The sequence below is a fragment of the Gymnoscopelus braueri genome, assembly GCF_963280865.1.
Source record: "Gymnoscopelus braueri genome assembly, chromosome: 8".
NCBI classification, from domain to species: Eukaryota; Metazoa; Chordata; class Actinopteri; order Myctophiformes; family Myctophidae; genus Gymnoscopelus; species Gymnoscopelus braueri.
Genome location: NC_137609.1, coordinates 1,678,240 through 1,699,500, shown reverse-complemented (window position 1 = coordinate 1,699,500; position 21,261 = coordinate 1,678,240). Strand labels below are relative to the sequence as shown.

Genomic DNA, 21,261 nt, shown 5'->3' with positions numbered 1-21,261 from the left:
TAACAGTGAGGTGGTAATTACTGAGAAATACACTGAAGGACACAAAGCAGAGGGGTCATACAGTCCAAATGTTTGTAGCTTGGGTTGTGTAGCTGCCATAATATAGCTCTGGTCCAGAGCTATATTAGTAGTAAAAAATAAACAATATACTAGTTTCACTACTCGCCAAAACAAAAACATGGGTTTCTGATCTTAAGCCTATTCTACAGATCTGGTCATAGCATTGTTTTATTGTCCAGTCCAGATCGGTGGCACACTTGAGTGAATCAAAGCTTTTCTGTCAGGACATTTTATTTCCTGGCCAAAAAGTGGATTTTACACAAAAGGTGGGGGTTATAAAAGGCTTCCCACCATAGACGACGTTTTCAGCATCATAAAACTGCCTTGTTTCAGTGAAAATCATACTTGTAGTGATCATACTCTCAATGGTTCCCAAACTGGGGGTCGGGGACCCAAATGATTTTGCGGGGTACGGGGTACCCTGATAATTACCTAGTGCAACATTGTTTTCTCACTCGACAGTAAACAAACCAACATACTGTTTAATGTATACATGGAATCTGCACATTTATAGTGACAATTTAAGGACTTTATTACTTTATTGTCTCCGCCAGGCCGAAAGGCATGGCGAGAGTATGTTTTCCACCCCGTCCGTCCGTCCGTGTGTGTGTCCTTGTGTCCGTCCGTCTGTGACCAGCTAATCTCTGCCACCGTTGGCTTGATCACAGCGCCACTGTGCACATACATTCAGAACCTTTGCCTCAAAATTTTCTCATGGGCCTTTTTATAGCACCACCAGGAGGCCGATTTGTGCAAAACATATTTTTTGACAGTACTCCTACAGATTTTGTCCAAAAATCCCGCAAATCGGTACACAGTATCTCTATAGTCATTAAACGAAACGGGTCATTCAGATTTCTCATATTCCATCCTGATTGGCTAAAAATGTCTTCCAAAGTTTGCAGGAGCGCTCCGTTTTGAACAAAATGCCTCAAATCATGAACACAGCATGCAATTTCCGTCAAGTTTTGCACGCACATTTCTATTAGGCCGAGGAAGAACTACCATTTGAAAATTTTCAAATCAGCCTCATGGTGGCGCTATAACAGGCCGATTCGTGTTTTTACCTATAATTGCACCGATCTGTGTAAAACTTTGTATGCACACTCCCTAGAGGTCAAGGAAAAACCTTTGGCCTGCATTTTTCACATCTGCCTTTTATAGCGCCACCAGGAGACTGACTTATGTAAAACAATTATTTTTAATACTACTCCTTCCAATTTTATCCAAATTTCACACAAATCGGTGCACATGATCTCTATAGTCATTTGATCACGACGGATGCGTTAGATTTTTCATATTCCATCCTGATTGGCTAAGATTGACATCAAAAGTTTGCATTATTGGCTTGTTTTGAACAAAATTCCGCAAATCATGAACGCACCGTCCAATTGCGCTCAAACTTTGCACGCACATTCACACTATGTTGAGGAACAAATGCCACCCTTTTAACATTGGCCTGTTATAGCGCCACCAACGGGTCTAATTTAGCGAAACGCATGTTTTTAACAAAATGCCTCAAATCATCAATGCAGTCAGTGTCCGATTGTCGTGCAAGGCCTAAGAAGAAATGGCACCCTTTTCACGTTGGCCTATTATAGCGCCACCAGGAGGCCACAATAGCCTACCTGACCTGGCGGAGACCTGTGCTCCGAGGAGCACTTTTTCTAGTTTTATATCTCTAACCGCGTCAACTAAATCTAATGCCTCAACTCCTACAATTCCAAGTGCTTGTCAGGGTGGGGGGTCCCCAGTTCAAATATCATTATGAAGGGGGGTCACAGCCTGAAAAGCTTGGGAGCCCTTGTCATACTGTACACCTGTTCATTTTACAGTCCATGGAAAATGCACTGTTCCTGGTCCAGAAGTTAGCAAGAACTCTCTAATGCTCTGGACTAGAGCTAGCCATAATATAACCCTCATACTGTATTTACTTTTGTTGATCGCTTTAAAAGTCTAACCTCCTCTTCTCATCTGTTACACAGCTTTTCAAGAAACGGGTCAAGATTGGGCAGAAGGTTCTGTCGAGAGCGGACTTGGATTACCTCAGTGGTGCGGACGCAAACTTCGTCAGTGATGAAGAGAGCGATGAAGACAAGACTGCCTTTAAAATAACATCACCAAAGTGGCGCGCCGGACGGCTGACCAAAATAATGGGTTCTTGTCAAACTGCCCTGGATGAGAACCGTAGGAAGGGTGTGGAGCCGAAGTCCAACCGCGTTCGTACAAACTATGGACTCTTCACCAGACGCACCCCCCCTGCTGCAGAGGGCAAGCGTCACTATCTGCAGGAGAGCGAGGAGGCAGAAGACGACACTGAAGTGTAAAGCCTGTCTCCGTGGATTTGTGTATAGGCTCTGTGCACAACTGGACTCCTAAGCTTTTGGAAGGGAATATAAATGGTTCCAGTTCAGTTTACCTAGCTTTGTTTGATTGGCTTAGCAGCAGATTTGGACTGGAAACACGTGAAGGTGTCATTATGTTTCTGGTTCAAATCTGATGCTGAGCCAATCAAACAAAGCTATGGGGAACTGAACTGGAACACGAAACATTTATGCTCCCTTTCAAAAGCTTCGGAGTACAGTTGTGCACAGTTAACGGTGGTGTGTGGATGTTTTTATTTTAATGTTTTTAGTAGTACAGTTGTGAACAGTTTAGGGTAGTGTGTGTGTGTGTGTGTGTGTGTGTGTGTGTGTGTGTGTGTGTGTGGATGTTTATTTTAATTTTTTTAGCATCACTCACACCCCGTTCCGTTTAAAGTCAGTTCAGTTCTCCAGAGACTTCTGCCCAATCTTGACCCGTCGTTCCTACCTTTGTTCCTAGTCGTGTGGAGAGGGAGTTTGGAAGTGCGTGTGTGGAGAGAGGGAGAGTTTGAGGTGTGTGTGTGGAGAAGAGTTTGGAGGTGTGTGTGTTTTGGAGGTCTTGGCCCCAGCTCTGTTAAGAAATAAATATTTCTCATTTGAAAGTGATTTTTTTTGTTGTCATTTTTAGCTTAATATTTATCTTCAAAGTAGATCGGCCATGGTTACAGGCCGTATCAATACAATAACCTGACATAATATGCAAGTGGTGTTTGGACTTCAAATATGGTTACAGGTCGTATCGATACAATATCCTGACATAAAATGCAAGTGGTATTAGGACTTCAAATATGGTTCCAGGTCGTATCGATACAATATCCTGACATAAAATGCAAGTGGTATTAGGACTTCAAATATGGTTACAGGTCGTATCGATACAATATCCTGACATAAAATGCAAGTGGTATTAGGACTTCAAATATGGTTACAGGTCGTATCGATACAATATCCTGACATAAAATGCAAGTGGTATTAGGACTTCAAATATGGTTCCAGGTCGTATCGATACAATATCCTGACATAAAATGCAAGTGGTGTTTGGACTTCAAATATGGTTACAGGTCGTATCGATATAATATCCTGACATAAAATGCAAGTGGTGTTTGGACTTCAAATATGGTTACAGGTCGTACTTCAAATATGGTTACAGGTCGTATCGATACAATATCCTGACATAAAATGCAAGTGGTGTTTGGACTTCAAATATGGTTACAGGTCGTACTTCAAATATGGTTACAGGTCGTATCGATACAATATCCTGACATAAAATGCAAGTGGTGTTTGGACTTCAAATATGGTTACAGGTCGTACTTCAAATATGGTTACAGGTCGTATCGATACAATATCCTGACATAAAATGAAAGTGGTGTTTGGACTTCAAATATGGTTACAGATCGTATCAATACAATATCCTGACATAAGCTGCAACTGGTGTTTGGACTTCAAATATGGATAGTGGTCATATCTTGACATTAGATATGAGTAACGAATCATCTCCACATATGACAGCTGTCCATTTCTTATGAGATATTTTAGACACTGATTAGAATTATTTCCCGAATATGGCATGTGGTAATATACAGTATCTGGGATGATACACTCCATATTCTATCAAGAATAAAAGTGGTCCCACATCCGTAGTTGATATGCTCCGACCATGAAATATATTTCAAATACTGTTCGGAGAGTATCCCATTTGGATATCATCATATTTGCATCATATCTGGTAATATTCGGGCAACGATATCTAGGGATTCTTGGGTTTTTTGCGCAGTGATGGCGAGACGGGAGAAATCTTTTATGTATTGCCTGTAGTAGCTCAGAAGTCCCAAAATCCTTCTGAGCTCTCCTACCGTCGCAGGTGCCTTCTCCTTTAATGCAGTTACTGCCACTCTGTCTGCTGGATCCATCTGACTCCCTTCTGCTGACACGACTCTGCCCAAGTAGCGAACTTTGTTCTTGAAGATATCGCACTTACTGGGTTTCAATTTTATGCCATAGCTTCTCAGTTGTTGCAGTACTCTCCGCACATCATCGATATGGTTTTCAAAGGTCTTACTGAATACTAACGTGTCATCAAGGTATGGCACACAAATGTCATCCCTTAACCCCTCCAGACACTCCTCCATGCAGCGTTGGAATGCTGCGGGTGCATTCATAAGACCGAATGGGATTCTGACCCATTCATACAATCCCCAGGGTGTTATGAAGGCGGTCATGGGTTTACTGTCTCTCGCCATGAACCCCTGGTGGTAGGCTTTTCCTTGATCTAACAGGGAGAACCATGCATTACCCCCCAGGTTGTTCATGATATCTTGGACCCTTGGAATGGGCTGGCGATCAGGCCATGTCTTTCTGTTCAGATCTCGATAATCTATACACAGCCTTAAACTGCCATCTTTTTTTCTGACACACACGATGGGCGAAGCGTAAGGGGATTTAGACTTCTCCACCCAGCCCTGGGCAATCAAATCATGCAGATAGTCCTTCATCTCTTGGTACAGGGGTTTGGGCACAGACAGATAAGAACGTGCAACAGGTTCACTGTCCTTTAAGGTGATCAACTGTAGGTTCTCGATGCGGCCAATGTCATCCTCTGTTCTTGAGAAGGAGTGACATTCCTCCCGCAGCATCTGTTTAGCTACCTCTTGCTTGTGTGTGTCCAGGTGACCCAATTCAACTGGGGGATCCCATACATCATGAGTGCCATACTCATCCTTCGTCCCCTCTTCTCCGAGCGGCGTGACAGTGGCAATCATGGCTGTGTCTGTGTCTTTTCGCCCTGTCATTGGAATGACTGTCTTTATTGCTTGTACTGTGCCTAACACAGTCCTCCCTGGCAGTGTGATGTCATGGTTTGCTATGTTCACCACGTCAAGTCTAATGTAGGGGAAGGCACCCTCTTCAAGTTTCACCAAGGTCTCGCACAGTTCAAGACCCTCTGGCCATTGTGGGTTCACCTCCGGTTCGAAGATAAGCAGACTGTCTTCTTTCACTGGTGACATTTGCACACAACAGTTGACCTGCACCATGCTACATTCTGGTATGGTGATTCTCTCTTTGGTGGTTCTCACTTGATGCTCATAGGTGTCTTCAGTCGGCCAGTGATTCATTTGACAGTCTTTTGTGCAATAATATACTACTTTACATTTTGAACATTGTCTCAATATAGGGTCTGTTCTCATAAGGCCACAGTTCGCACATTGTTGGGGCATTTTGGTGTTGTCGGTTACTCCCTGCCCCGTGGGGGTAACCCGTTCCCTTTTACTGGACCCTCTCTGAATGGATTGGCTCCCTTATTCCTGCAACCTACCGCAAAATGCTCGCTGCTGCCACAGTGATAACAGTGTGAGCAACGCTCTCCGGATCCACTCTGCTGACATGGGAAGCATCTCCTCACCCGTGGTTGATAGAGTTGTGGTCCAACTGCATACTGCTGTTGCGGTGCTGTGTACTGTTGCTGTGAGACTGCATACTGCTGTGGTGCTGCTGCATACTGTTGCTGTGGGGTTGGATTCTGCTGTTGTGGCACTGCATACTGGTGCAGTGGAGCTGCATACTGCTGTTGTGGAGGTGAGTACTGCTGTTGTGGAGACATGTACTGCTGATGTGTGACAGCATATCGCTGTGGTGGCGCTGTGTATTGCTGTGGAGGTGCTGCGTACTGCAGTTGAGGGTCTACATACTGACGTGGCGGTGTATACTGCTGCTGCTGGACATTTTGTGTCGGGAACCATGGACTTTCACTCACTGGACTTTTCACCTTGACTCGCTTGTCCCATTGTGGAGGGTCTGGGACCTGGTGCTGAGCTCCTGCTATTCCCTGGGTGTCGGTCGAGAGTGCAAAGCATTGTTGGGGCGAGGGCAGTGGTTGTCGTATCGACTCTTTAATCTGAGCTATTTCAGCGCTGAGGTTCTTGAACTCAGTCACCATGTAGGCCGTTAACTTGGGTGTGTTGTTCTCTTTTATTTGGCATTTCTGTTCAACTGGGTCTTCCTCTGATTGCACAGAGTGGACAGCAGTAGGGCGCTCTGGCACTGCTGTTTTCTTCCTGTTTTGTCTCTCTGTCTCATTTGCGCAAGCAATGTTCAATTTCTCAAGAAGAACCACATCTGTAATCTCTGGGTCTATGAGATATGGCTGCAAATCACTCCTGATATTGTCATTTTGTAGGCCAATGAGCACAGTGTGTAGGAAGGCGCTCTGTACCAGAGCGGGGTTATACTTTAGGCCCGATTCCGCTTCTTGGGAAGCAAATAAGACCTTCTGCCTTAAATCCAGGGTGCGGACCACAAAGTTTTGTGGAGATTCTTTGCTGCGTTGGACCTCTGATGTGAGTTGCCTGTACAGCTCAGTGGCCCCTTTCTCCTGATAATGGAATCGTAATATTCGTCTCAGCGTAGGTAATGATAGGTCAGGACTGCCCTCCAGATAGCTGCGAAGCTGTAGTCCTGGCACAATAGCTCTTATCACTGCATTAACAATTTCCAGCTCCAGGCAGCCTGTACTCAGTCCATTTTCAATCGGTCGGGCCAGGCTCGAGAATGTGAGTCTGTCCTTTTGGCCGAGTTCTCCTATTTGACCAGTGATTTTAAACTCCTTGCGCCAAACTGGGGTGGGCACCTGCATCTGTGTGTTCTGAGGTGTCAGAGGGTTTATCTGTACTATGTTTACGTCACCTTTGTTCTCCTTACGACTAACAAGTGCTTCCATTTAACTTTTTTTCTCGTCTAGCGACTGCTGCAGCACCTGTAGTTCCTTCTGAATTCTCTGTTGTTCTTCCTCTTGTGCCGTTGCGGTGGCTTCTCCAACATTAAGTTTGGAAACAGCACTGACTGTAGTCAGTTCACGTATTTTATCATTCAAGCACAAGAGCTCTGACAATCCATTATCCTCTAGATCCTTCACTCCTTCTCGTTCCAGATATTGTACAATGTGACTAATAAGAGACATTTGAGTCTTACTTGTTATGGCCTCCCGTTTCGGTCCCGAAATGTGGAGGAAGTCACATATCTCGATCAGCTGATTTTTGGTCAGTTTGCATAGTTCCTTGCTAATAGTGTCTTGCAATTCTTCAATATTTGCCATTGTAGCGGAGGGGGAATATTGCTGTGGTGGGGCTTGGCTGATGCTGGCCGGACTTTGCTGCCACCCTCAGGTGCACACTCTACTCCGTCAGTCTCTCTCCCAACTCCTGCACAAGAATGCTTCCTCCAGTTGCTACTCGGTTGGTTAATAAGAGTTGAATGTTGATGGGGTGAAATATCTGCCTGGCATGGAGATGTTCCTCCGAGTGTTGGGAGGATCTCAGTAGTGCCTCCAAGATGTAAATCCCCTTTACCTTGAATAAAGGGAAAAGATAGTAAATAAAGGGACAGTCAGGACAACCACTTGCTTTGGCTCCATTTACTGTAATAATCATGACATATATTGTACATTCTTGTTTTTCACTCAGAGTAGATGACAGAATATCACATTTCCCTCTCACAGTGCTGCCCAGAATACAAATGTCAATTCTATCAGTATACTGTACACAACAGGTAAATGGTCCATTAATATATAACATGACCACAATGTACCACTGACTCTTCATTAATGCACTTTCTTTCACTCACTCACGCACGCGGGCACGCACGCGTGCACCACGCACGTTAAACATAATCTGCAATTGCTGCAAACTATTCAGAGATAGTGTTGTAATCTAAGACCACTGTTTACTCTCATGAAGGTCCATTACACATTTGAAACACATAGAACCACACATTTCTTCTTCATTTCGCATCACCAGCTGTGCTAGCGAGCTGTTGCTAAATAGTTAGCTTTGTGTGCTATCGCCACGGCCACATTGCCTTCTAATCACAACATAAACCTCCAAAACATTCCCATTATGCCTTATTCCAAATGGCAAAATAATACACATACGTTCCTACCTAAATACCCTCAATTTGGTGAAAACACACTTTACCTTGAATAAAGGGAAAAGATAGTAAATAAAGGGACAGTCAGGACAACCACTTGCTTTGGCTCCATTTACTGTAATAATGACGGAGCCTAGCATTAGCGTCTCCTATATGCTAACACAGGCAGGAGCAATCGATCCCTCATTCAGACCATATAAGCAGTGGTGTGCACAGACATTTTGAGGGGCAGGTGCTCAAGTTAAAAAAAGGGGCACCTCAAGTGAAAAAAAAGGGGCACCTCAAGTGAAAAAAAAGGGCACCTTGTGTGGCGCGTGGAACCGCAGACTGCCTAGTAGTGTAATATTTATTACAGGCACATCTTGTACGTCGTAATTACATATGTATTTATTTCAATAGCCATATGCTGTCTGATGCAGAGGTTTAATAATATTTAACAGGATGGTTTCTGCTGTAACAATTCAATATAACATAAATAAGTAGGCTTAGGCTACTACTATTCTTAATGTACCTGTACAGAAGATTGAAATACCACCTTGAACTGAGCATTATTCACTATCAGAGGTGTCAGTCAGTGGACTCATGTTGTTTTACCATTCTGCCTCGGACGGCGCTGAGTCGGCTGAAGGTGACTTTGCAACGCTGGCTCGGCGGTGCCTCTCGTGGCTCAAGTCACCTTCAGACAGCGTGCCTCCGTCGGTGCACCTTTTTCAATCTGACTCATTCAGCATACATGGTGTACAAGTCTAAGGGTCAAGTCAAATCTTTATTATGAGGACACTCCTACATGTAGGTAAGCTTTCTTTCAGGCTGATCATTGTCATGTTTTAATGTTTTTCTTCTCATTCAGTTGATCATTCAGTGAGGCTGGTCGGTGGTTCAAACTGTTCAGGCAGAGTGGAGGTGTACTACCGTGGCAGATGGGGGACGGTGTGTGATGATGAGTGGGATCTGGATGATGCCCAGGTTGTGTGTAGACAGCTAGGCTGTGGAGAGGCTGTGTCAGCACCAGGGGAAGCCCATTTCGGACAGGGTGGTGGATACATCACCCTGTTATTTTTCAGGTGTTCAGGCAGTGAGTCACAGCTTTCACAGTGCAGCCAAAGGGGGATTGGAGAGCACAACTGTCATCACAATGAAGATGCTGGTGTTGTTTGTTCAGCAGGTAAATATGAATTTTATTGCAATTAATAATGATGTTTATATGCGTGTTGTCATCCTATCCTATATTCAAATTGACTAAAGGGAGGACGGGCCGGCGGCCTGGCCGGCCGGCCGGCAGGCAGACCTCTGACGTCACACTCATGTCACCATGACTCCATATAAGGAGTTCCCAATGCAGCTACGCCCAATGTTGAGCTCATAGATGGGTTTCCGCGCGACGTCATCACAGAGCAGAGTGCGCAATCTGCGCATGCGTGGGGGAGAACGAACCGGAAGCGCCATTCACTCTATTGTTATTTTCGGGATTTAGATAGGCATAATGCTGCTATTATAGGCATAATAGGCATAATGCTGCTATTATATACAAACAGATCCAACTTCCGACAAATCATTTTTATTGAGTAAAGAAGATATTACAAACTGCATAATTTAATCTACTTTCATTAAACCTGGTGAAGACCATTTATTTTCTGAATGTACAATGGCCAGAGCTGCTGCGGGTAATAGCGCCCTCTACAGGCTCATCCCGCCACTGCGCGCGCATCATCCTCTCATGTTTACAAACAGGAAACCCATCTATAGGACTAGATAGTATAATCCTTTAGATTAATCAGCACTAGCCATGGTTCACATGACGCTTGTCTGCCACAAGCGTCATGGAACCGAGAGTTCCTGGTTTTCGATGGATTAAATGAGTTACATTTACAACTCTCACATGTACATAAACGTTCAGATTTCAAATATAAAGTGCTTACCCGCGTGCCACGGATGTTACAAGGCGATCCGTACCGCGATAAGTACCCATATCTCCTGTATTGTTCAATAAAAAGCATTTTAATCCGATCGCCGGCCATTTTCTCCAAATTTTCTCAGATGCTTTCAACTATGCAACATTAATGGTTGGAAGGTGTATTGCACTCTGATACATTGCAAAAAAAACAAATAAATAAATAAATGGCCGGCGATCGGATTAAAATGCTTTTTATTGAACAATACGGGAGATACGGGTACTTATCGTGGTACGGATCGCCTTGTAACATCCGTGGCATGGACATGGGTAAGCACTTTATATTTGAAACCTGAACGTTTGTGTACATGTGAGAGTTCGAAAACCAGGAATTCTGGGCTCCATGACTGTCATGGTATGACAGTCATGTTTCAGGGCTAAATCAGCACTTGGTATTGAGTGGGGTAGAGGTAAACGCTTTACTGGGGTCTTCAGGTGGGCACCCTCCTTCATATTGGTGTTTTGTTGATAGGCCCACGACACCTCCACAGAGCTCAACGGCGACACTTTTTATCATCATCATCATCATCATCATCATCATCATCATCATCATCATCATCATCATCAGCCAGTATTTAAGTTCTACTGGTTGCTGGAATCAGAGTCAATTTGTCTTTTTTGGCTTCAGTTCAAATGTGGTCACTGCCTCTCCACCAGAGCTACATGCCTCTTGGGATAATAGGATGAATGCATATTGTTCAGTCCATTGCCAATTTTCAGTGTCCACTTTTATTTTACTGAAGAACTTTGAACATTGTATTTTCATTCACATTGGGAATCCAGGCTTCTACTGTTGCTAAACCTGCTGCAAAAAAACATTAAAAGTAAAAGGGGGCACTCTGAACTCTCAATGACCCCAATCAACAACCTGCCGACTCCTCAACGAGCTGTTGTCACGGAGATGACAGCCCATTGAGCCATAATACAAGTGTAGGACTACACAGAGAAGCAGTCTCATGTAAACAGAGATGAGTCTTTTCAACTCTTTTGAGTTTGCGCGGGGCCGGGAAGGAGAGGAGATGTGTGGGTGTGGCTACTGTAGGGCACTTCTGTAGACCCGCCCCCTTTGCGCGCTGCACTGCATGTTCACGTTGAGAGGGAAGGGAGGGGCACGGCACCGGAGTGCCGCGGGCACATGTGGGGGATGTCTGGCAAAATTACGAGACACATTTGGGCAATTGTTAATATATTAGAAGCTTTGAATTGATCGATGTCACCATTGACCACATACTGTAGACTACACTGTAAAAATAAAATAAATAAAAAATTCAAAAGGGCACTTGCTTGTCCAGAGGGCAAAACGGCAGGTGCTCCAGCACCACCTAGAGTCTATCTGTGCACGTCCCTGCATATAAGGCACAAGGGTAGGAACAGATGGGAACGTGACATAGTATTGCATTAGCGCCCCCTGTATTCAGACATGAGCAATCAATCCCTCATTCAGCCCATATAAAGAAAAAGGCACAAGGGTGATACACAAGGGAACAATAAAGATATAAACATTGTGTTTCTGGAATATCCAATCTGTTACATCTGCACGTCTGTAAAGCCCTTTAGACTGAAAATATACTTATAGTTATTATTGTATTAGTAGGTCATTAGTGGGTGTTGGGGTGCTTATGGACAGGTGTGGGAGGGAATAATCACAGTGGATCCTCAGCAACAAACTAGACCAGGGTTTTTCAAAGTGAGTGGCGTGGCACCCTAGGGTGCCGTGATGCAAGTCCAAGGGTGCTGCAGAATACTTTGATCATATTTGGAATTCATCAACATCACTTCAGTTGAACCACTTAGATATGGAGTCAGAACAGTCTCATAATGAGTAAATGCACAAGTCCTAATGAGTAAATGCACGAGTCCGATTTGTATTCACACATTTGATTTTTGAATGAACAAGTTCTGGTTTGCATATGTTTTTTTGGTTCAGCACTACAAATGCGATGCTTTGCGTTCGTGTTTCAAGTCCACAGCTTTAAATCCACAGTCTGTGTATTAAAGTCATGTTTGTGTTTTGTGTTTGAAATCCACAGTTTAAAATTCACAGTTTGTATTTTGTGTTTCAAATCCACAGCTTTAAATCCACAGTTTGTGTATTAAAGTCACATTTATATTTTGTGTTTGAAATCCACAGTTTAAAATGCACAGTTTGTATTTTAAAGTCACATTCCAGATGCTCTGCTTCACAAATATAATTATCTATTTATCTCCAAAACACTCAATTTACAAATGCACATTGAATTAACTACAACACAAATCGGTTGGTGTGCATTTACACACTGCTTCTCTGTGGTGGATCTCCTCTGTGCATTCACAAATCTTTTTGAGACTGACCTGACGGTGGGCGTAGACGAACGTCGTCATTGGCTGATAAATCTGATAAATCAAAATCATGATTCTGATTGACAGGTTCATCAGCCAATCAGACGGATTCGCTTTCAGACAATCATAAGTGCTCTTACGTTTTCTCCGACAATCAAATGGATATGCGAGTACGTCACGATTCCGCTGGGACACGCCCCCCTCTGCTGACTGAGTGGCAAAACAATGAAGCATGGTACGGTGTAGTAATGAAACCGGTATCAAAACATCGAGTATTCGGTTAAATTAAAGACAGTTGGACTCGACAGTGATCCTTATGACTTACCGAAGAACCAGCTGGTCCACCACGGACATTAACATGTGGCGGCCAGATATCAATTTTGGTGACATTTATATGTACTTAATCTCGTCGCTGGGTAAATACACACAGCAGAGTCTAGAAGCTTGGAAAAGCCTTGATGCTTGGGCGTTCTTCAAAGCTGGATTTGTTGGCGAAATTAAGGTGACCAGGACACCGAAGGATATTCTGGTTGTATGTGGACAGATGTGTACTTTTTTAAACTTGTAAACTTTTATTGGAAATTTGTAATCTAGCATTCTAGCTCTACTTTTGCAGTAACACGTCTAGTAATGACCACCAGTGGTGTAACTAAGTACATTTACTCAAGTACTGTACTTCTCACAACGCGTCGCCTGATCTCTCACGTGACCTGTTGTGAGCTTGTAGATCTGCTATTTTCAAACATTTTAATACTTTCACTTTTGGTACTTAAAGTATATTTTCATGCCAATACTTTTTAGTAGGGCAGTTTAGAGGTTCCATGAGCACCCCAAAAACACATCTCTGTAACCTGTTTTTTTAGGACCCTAAAGGTGTCTAGTTATGAGTTCTTCTTGTTGCCCTGGTCAACTAATATTCCATGGGGTTTATTTTTAGGACATAGGACTCTATTTCAGGACATAAACAGACAAAAACTGGCAGAAAATGTTCAAATCACAATTATTACATCTATATTTCTCTTTGTACTAAACTTTTAAGGTGTATTCTTTTTTACCATATGTTTTTTAGGACCTTTATGGTGTCTAGTTAAGATTTATTCTTGTTGCCCTGGTCAAATAATGGCCCATGGGGTTCATTTTAACCCTTTCTGACACATACTGTATTCCCAATCAAATCATAAAATGGAGATAACAGAAAATACCATAACTCTTGAAGTAAACAACCTACAGAGACAAATGAACACATTCTTCTATATCATTTGGACCCAAGGAATTGAAGTGGTTAATATTAAGATTCAAGCACATTTTGACTATATTTCAGGACAGAAACAGCAAAAAAAATAGCAGAATATTTTGAAATCACATCTATATTTATCTTTGTACTACATTTTTAAGGTGTATTCTTTTTTACCATATGTCTTTTTGGACCCTACAGGTGTCTAGTTAAGTTTTAATCTTGTTGCCCTGGTCAAATAATGTCCCATGGGGTTCATTGGGTGACCATTTTAAATCGATGTCCACCGGAGTGGCGTTTTCATATCTGAACCAGACAACGTACAAAGACAAATAAACCCACTTTTTCATAGAATGTTTACACCAGGAATCTAATGGAAAGGTCACTGACATGGTACAACCATTCTTTATTGGTGAAAAACACACAAATATCAAATTCTGGCTTACATTTAGGCATAACTTTCTTAAATAATCAAAACATAATTTCACTGATCAGTATCATCCATCTCAACCTCTTCCCTCTTATCATCATCATCATCCTCATCATTAAATATTGTTAGGATGATCATACACCAACCTGAAAGCCTTTTGAAATTTGGGGTTCTTCTGGAGCTTTTTGATTGGTGCCACCTTGCCCTTGCCCTTGAAGGAACTAGTACAGCCCTGACCACTGAATACATGGTCCCAAGCAGGGTGCTGCAGTATGGCTGCCCAAGACAGCTAGCTCCGTGACATTTACCAGCTGTCAGTGACCTTTCCATTAAATTCCTGGTGTAAACATTCTATGAAAAGTGGGTTTATTTGTCTTTGTACGTTGTCTGGTTCAGATATGAAAACGCCACTCCTGTGGACAAAATAGTCACCAAATGAACCCAATGGGACATTAGTTGACCTGGGCAACAAGAAGAAATCTTAACTAGACACCATAAGGGTCCTAAAACATGGGGTAAAGTAGAATACACCTTAAGTATTTAATACAAGGATTAATATTGATGTGATTTGAACATTTTCTGTTCGTTTTTTGCCGTTTCTGTCCTGAAATAGTCAAGACCTGCTTGAATCTTAATATTAACCACTTCAATGAATTCCTTGGGTCCAAATGATATAGAAAATTTGTTCATTTGTCGCTGTATGTTGTTTACTTCAAGAGTTATGGTATTCTCTGTTATCACCATGTTATGGTTTGGGTTGGGGCTAGGTGTCAGAAAGGGTTAAAAATAAACCCCATGGAACATTAGTTGACCAGGGCAACAAGAAGAAATCATAACTAGACACCTTTAGGGTCCTAAAAAAAACAGGTTACAGAGATGTGTTGTTGGGGTGCTCACGGAGCCTCTAAACCATTGGTTCTCAAAGTGGGGTCCGGGGACCCCCAGGGGTACTTGAGGGGATACCAGGGGGTCCCCAGCTAAATGATGTATAGGAACCAAATGGACCCTTATGGGTCTGTAACTCTGAGAGTGTACAAATGGAACCAAATGGGAGAGACAGCGAGCTCCACTTGCGACTGCGACGGGTCGCTTCGACGGCTGTCTATCTCGTCGCGACGATTGCCCATCGTCTCGACGGGGGCCTGTTTTTGTCGGCGTTTCTGACTCGTCGCGACGATTGCCCATCGTCTCGACGGGGGCCTGTTCGTCGCGACGATTGCCCATCGTCTCGACGGGGGCCTGTTTTTGTCGGCGTTTCACCCGTGCGTCGGAGAACGGGCGCTCGTGGTCGCATCTGCCTCTCTCCCTCCTTCCCTCCTTCCTATGTGTGTGCTCCCCCCCCCCCCCCCCCACCCGACCGCCTTCACGGGGGTAGGGGGTCGGGTGGGGGTCCCTGCGGACCTTTGGGGGGGGGGGGGGGGGGGGGATCCGGGTCCCCTTGGGAATCCCTTTACGCATGCCTTCATTTGTCCCCGTGAATTAGGGCTGCATTCCCTAAGTTAACTTTAAATTTTATTGCTTCCATTATTTTAATCCAATAACCATATGTTGCATCACATTTTATCGATTGATATAACTTCAACAACCTCCGGAAATAAGGATTTTTTTTTATTCGATTTGAACGTTTAATGGCCTATTGAAAAGAAAGTGTTTCTTTTTTTTTTTCCTTTTACGCACGAGAGAGAGAGAGAGAGAGAGAGAGAGAGAGAGAGAGAGAGAGAGAGAGAGAGAGAGAGAGAGAGAGAGAGAGAGAGGGGGGGGGGGGGAGAGAGAGAAAGAGAGAGCGCACGCACGCAGACGGAATGTGTTCACGCTCGTCCTTCTGGGGGGTCCCCGGGAGACCCCCCCCAACGCAATAGATAACACAGAAATCACACTATACAATGCATTTACATTCAGCCGATCTATACGAGCTCATATCTGCTGCTTTGCGAAAGCCGCGCATTGCGACGTATTCTGTCTGTCTGTCTGTCTGTCTGTCTGTCTGTCTGTCTGTCTGTCTGTCTGTCTGTCTGTCTGTCTGTCTGTCTGTCTGTCAAAGGTCCGCGGCCGTAACACACACACACACAAATGAGAAACCCCGCTCGCCACACGTCCCCTCCAAAGTGGATAAATAATAATTAAAGAATAATACATTATATGAATATCTATCTATCTATCTATCTATCTATCTATGTCAAGCTCTTTACCAAAAGTAGCCGATCTACAAGCTCACAACGCCTCACGCTGCGAGGCGATGGAGCGTGTAGATTGGCTTGTAAATCGATCTGTCTGTCTGTCTGTCTGTCTGTCTGTCTGTCTGTCAAAGGTCCGCGGCCGTAACACACACACAAATGCGCAACCCCGCTCGCCACACGTCCCCTCCAAGGTGAATAAATAATAATTAAAGAAATATAGCTGCAAGCAGCGATAATACGGGGCCAGTGAATAGAGAGAGAGAGAGAGAGAGAGAGAGAGAGAGAGAGAGAGAGAGAGAGAGAGAGAGAGAGAGAGAGAGAGAGAGAGAGAGAGAGAGAGAGAGAGACGGATTAGATTGAAGAGAGAGAGAGACGGAATAGATTGAAGAGAGAGAGAGAGAGAGACGAAATAGATTGAAGAGAGAGAGAGAGAGAGAAACGGAATAGATTGAAGAGAAAGAGAGAGAGAGAGAAACGGAATAGATTGAAGAGAAAGAGAGAGAGAGAGAGAGAGAGAGAGAGACATGGAAACGGAATAGATTGAAGAGAGAGAGAGAGAGAGAGAGAGAGAGAGAGAGAGAGAGAGACATGGAAACGGAATAGATTGAAGAGAGAGAGAGACATGGAAACGGAATAGATTGAAGAGAGAGAGAGACATGGAAACGGAATAGATTGAAGGGAGAGGGGAGAGAGCGAGAGAGACATGGAAACGGAATAGATTGAAGAGAGAGAGAGGACACTTGGAAACATAATAGATTGAAGAGAGATGGAAGCGGAATTGACATCTCAACCTATTGCCATTAACAGGAATCGAACCCTGAACCTTCGGATTGACAAGCTGCAACACTACCTATAGTGCTATAGCTTTGTACAGGCTAAGGTTGTCTGTTGAAGATAAAAGTGAACCAGTGAAAGCAGCCGATCTACAAGCTCAGAAACACGTTGCTATCTGAAAAGTTTTGAGATTGTAGATCGGCTATTTTCAGAATGACTATGTCATACATTGAAAAGACATACTCTCAAATAAGCATTTCAGGTTATCTTTAACAATTGCACTTGCATTAATTGACACAATCATGTTGTGTGCAATGCAACTTAAATGAAGTCTGCATCAAGTGGGGGTTTGAACTGGCAACCTTGAGGTTCTAAGGCACACACTTAAGCGAGAAGCCATTGGACCAACAGACCTGACCTGGTGAATGAGAGAGAGAGAGAGAGAGAGAGAGAGAGAGAGAGAGAGAGAGAGAGAGAGAGAGAGAGAGAGAGAGAGAGAGAGAGAGAGAGAGAGAGAGAGAGAGAGAGAGAGAGAGAGAGAGAGAGGAGAGAGAGAGATCTGAATTAAATATTAGATTGTAATGGTCTTAAAAAATTGCACATGCATTATTTGATGCGAGAAACAGACAGCTCAACCTATTGCCATTGACAGGAATCAAACTCTCAACCTTCGGACTCACAGAATGAGACACTACAAGTAGTGCTATAGCTTCATCCAGGCTGAAGTTGTCTGTTGAAGATCATACACTTTTGTCTTCTGTCATGAACCAAGCCCCCTGTTTCACTAACACTAAGATCACTCGTTCACAAACCATTTACCAATAGAGAAATTGTATGTCTCCTCGAAACCGAAACCAGTGAAAGCAGCCGATCTACAAGCTCACAAAACGTTGCTATCTGAAAAGTTGTGAGATTGTAGATCGGATATTTTCACAATGAAGTACGTCATACATGAAAAAACATACTCTCAAATAAGCATTTCATGTTATCTTTACCGTTTGCATATGTATTTCATTGATACAGTCATGTTTTTTGCAATTCAACTTAAATGAGTCTGCATCAAGTGAGGCTTGAACCGGCAACCTTGCGGTCGTGAGGCACTCGCTTAAGGGAGAAGCCATTGGACCAACAGACAAGAACCTGTGAAAAAGGAGATCACACAGATGATACAGTTTCACGCAAATAGCTGAAAAATCCTGGGTTTAAGTGTTTTTCAAACTGCTCAAAATTGCAGACAATCTAAGGGCGGAGCTTACTGGTTAACGTGATACATGTGTTCCTCATGAGTCAAGGCACATGTGTAAGCAGGTTTAATGGCTGTCGGCCAAACGAGGCATGACTTTTGCCTGTTTAAAGTTTGCATTTAAAAAAAATCGCTATAGCGCCCCCCTTTGACCAATTGGAGTAAGATTGGTTTCAGTGATATTTGGAATGACCCTCAACATTACCGCAAAGTTTCAAAGAAATGTGAGTCTGCATGTATGTGTTAGGGGCAGATGAATAATTGTCATAAAACTGCAATATTCATTGGCTCATTAAAGCTTCATTTTTCACTTATGGAAAATCTTTGCTGCTTGTTTGTCGGCATAGGTCCAAAGTTCATGTGTAAAACGTTTCGTGCAGATTACTAAAAAATCCCAGGAGGAGATAGGTTTTAACTGTTTTTTCATATAATTCAAAATGGTGGGAGATCTAAAGGTCAGAGGTCAAAAGTCAGAGTGTGAAAGTTGTTCATCATGAGTAGACGCATGTGTGTATTGAAGTTTCATGGCTGTAGGTCAAACAGGGCATGAGTTGTACCTGTTCAAAGTTGGCATTTTGCTATAGCGCCACCTTTTGACGAAAGATTGTGAGAATTATTTCTTGATAGTTTTTCATGACCATCTACCATATGGCCAAGTTTCGTAAAAAGCGTATGCACGGTTCAGCCAGAACTGCGAAAAGTGGCAGAAGAAAAAAGAGGGCAACATTAAAATAGGTCCAGAGCTGAGCTCTGGCCCCGTAATGACCCACCTACCAGAGCCAGATAGACAGAGTGAGAGAAACAGACAGCTCAACCTATTGCCATTGACAGGAATCAAACTCTCAACCTTCAGACTCACAGGCTGAGACACTACCTGTAGTGCTATAGCTTCATCCAGGCTGAAGTTGTCTGTTGAAGATCATAAACTTTTGCCTTCTGTCATGAACCAAGCCCCTGTTTCACTAACACTAAGATCACTCGTTCACAAACCATTTACCAATAGAGAAATTGTATGTCTCCTCGAAACCGAAACCAGTGAAAGCAGCCGATCTACAAGCTCACAAAACGTTGCTATCTGAAAAGTTGTGAGATTGTAGATCGGCTATTTTCACAATGAAGTACGTCATACATTGAAAAAAACATACTCTCAAATAAGCATTTCATGTTATCTTTACCGTTTGCACATGTATTCATTGATACAGTCATGTTTTTTGCAATTTAACTTAAATGAGTCTGCATCATGTGAGGCTTGAACTGGCAACCTTCAGGTTGTGAGGCACGCGTTTAAGGGAGAAGCCATTGGACCAACAGACAAAAACCTGTGATAAAGGATCGCTCAGATTATACAGTTTCACGCAAATAGCTGGAAAATCCTGGGTTTAAGTGTTTTTCAAACTGCTCAAAATTGCGGACAATCTAAGGGCGGAGCTTACTGGTCAACGTGATACATGTGTTCCTCATGAGTCAAGGCACATGTGTAAGCAGGTTTAATGGCTGTCGGCCAAACGAGACATGACTTTTGCCTGGTTAAAGTTTGCATTTTCAAAAAATCGCTATAGCGCCCCCCTTTGACCAATTGGAGTAAGATTGGTTTCAGTGATATTTGAAATGACCCTCAACATTACCGCAAAGTTTCAAAGAAATGTGAGTCTGCATGTATGTGTTAGGGGCAGATGAATAATTGTCATAAAACTGCAATATTCATTGGCTCATTAAAGCTTCATTTTTTCACTTATGGAAAATCTTTTGCACATGTTTTTCGGCATAGGTTCAAAGTTCATGTGTAAAACGTTTCGTGCAGATTACTAAAAAATCCCAGGAGGAGATAGGTTTTAACTGTTTTTCATATTATTCAAAATGGTGGGAGATCTAAAGGTCAGAGGTCAAAAGTCAGAGTGTGAAAGTTGTTGATCATGAGTAGACGCATATGTATATTGAAGTTTCATGGCTGTAGGTCAAACAGGGCATGAGTTGTACCTGTTCAAAGTTGGCATTTTCAATTGAGTGCTATAGCGCCACCTTTTGACGAAAGATTGTGAGAATTATTTCTTGATAGTTTTTCATGACCATCTACCATATGGCCAAGTTTCGTAAAAAGCGTATGCCAAAAGTGGGAGAAGAAAAAAGAGGGGAACATTAAAACAGGTCCAGAGCTGAGAGCTCTGGCCCCGTAATTAAGCAACTACACTTAAAAAAAAGCCCCAAATTGTTTATTACATTGTATTACATTGTCCACCTACCTGCCCACTGTGGGCGTGGCCAGGTAGGGGAGTAGAGAGTTGGGGAGCCCCATATCAATGAGTTTCCTGTTTACCAGTGTTGCCATGTCTGCATATAATAAACAATTTGGGGCTTTTTTTAAGTGTAGTTGCTTAATTGGGCTTGCTTTCAAAAGTTTTTTTTAAACCAGTGGTTCACAAATCAAATGTTTTCATGGAAAGGAAAAATATTTTTTGATTTTTTTAAAAACCTTTTTCCCAATATTTTTTTGAAAATAGCAGATCTACAAGCTCACACAACGTGTCTTGATGTGACACATTGTGAGCTTGTTGATCTGCTATTTTCAAATTGCAGATGTAAAGTGGTAAAACTGAGCCTAGTTGCTTTTTTGGGCTTGTTTTCAAAGACCTGGCCGCCTGTTTCTTTTGCAAAATCTGGCAACACCTGCAGTGTGCATTCACTTCCTGTTTAGCATACAGCAAAGCTATGTGCAGCTGTGTCTGTAAGTACTGTCCTTGTGATGTATTGTCTCAGTAATGATGAAACATAATTGCTAGTACCTTGGCTTTTTCAC

General features: G+C 43.0%; 1 protein-coding gene across 1 annotated transcript in view; it reads right to left on the bottom strand.

Moving 5' to 3' along the window:
* Positions 1-7,151: 7,151 nt before the first annotated feature.
* LOC308090093 (low-density lipoprotein receptor-related protein 1-like) overlaps positions 7,152-21,261 on the bottom strand; it is a gene marked incomplete at both ends in the record, with an annotated part of 26,466 nt that continues 12,356 nt past the window's right edge. The window contains one exon of the mRNA XM_080435121.1: positions 7,152-7,256. Within this exon, the coding sequence (XP_080291247.1) occupies positions 7,152-7,256 (105 nt within the window). The remainder of the gene's footprint in view (positions 7,257-21,261) is intronic.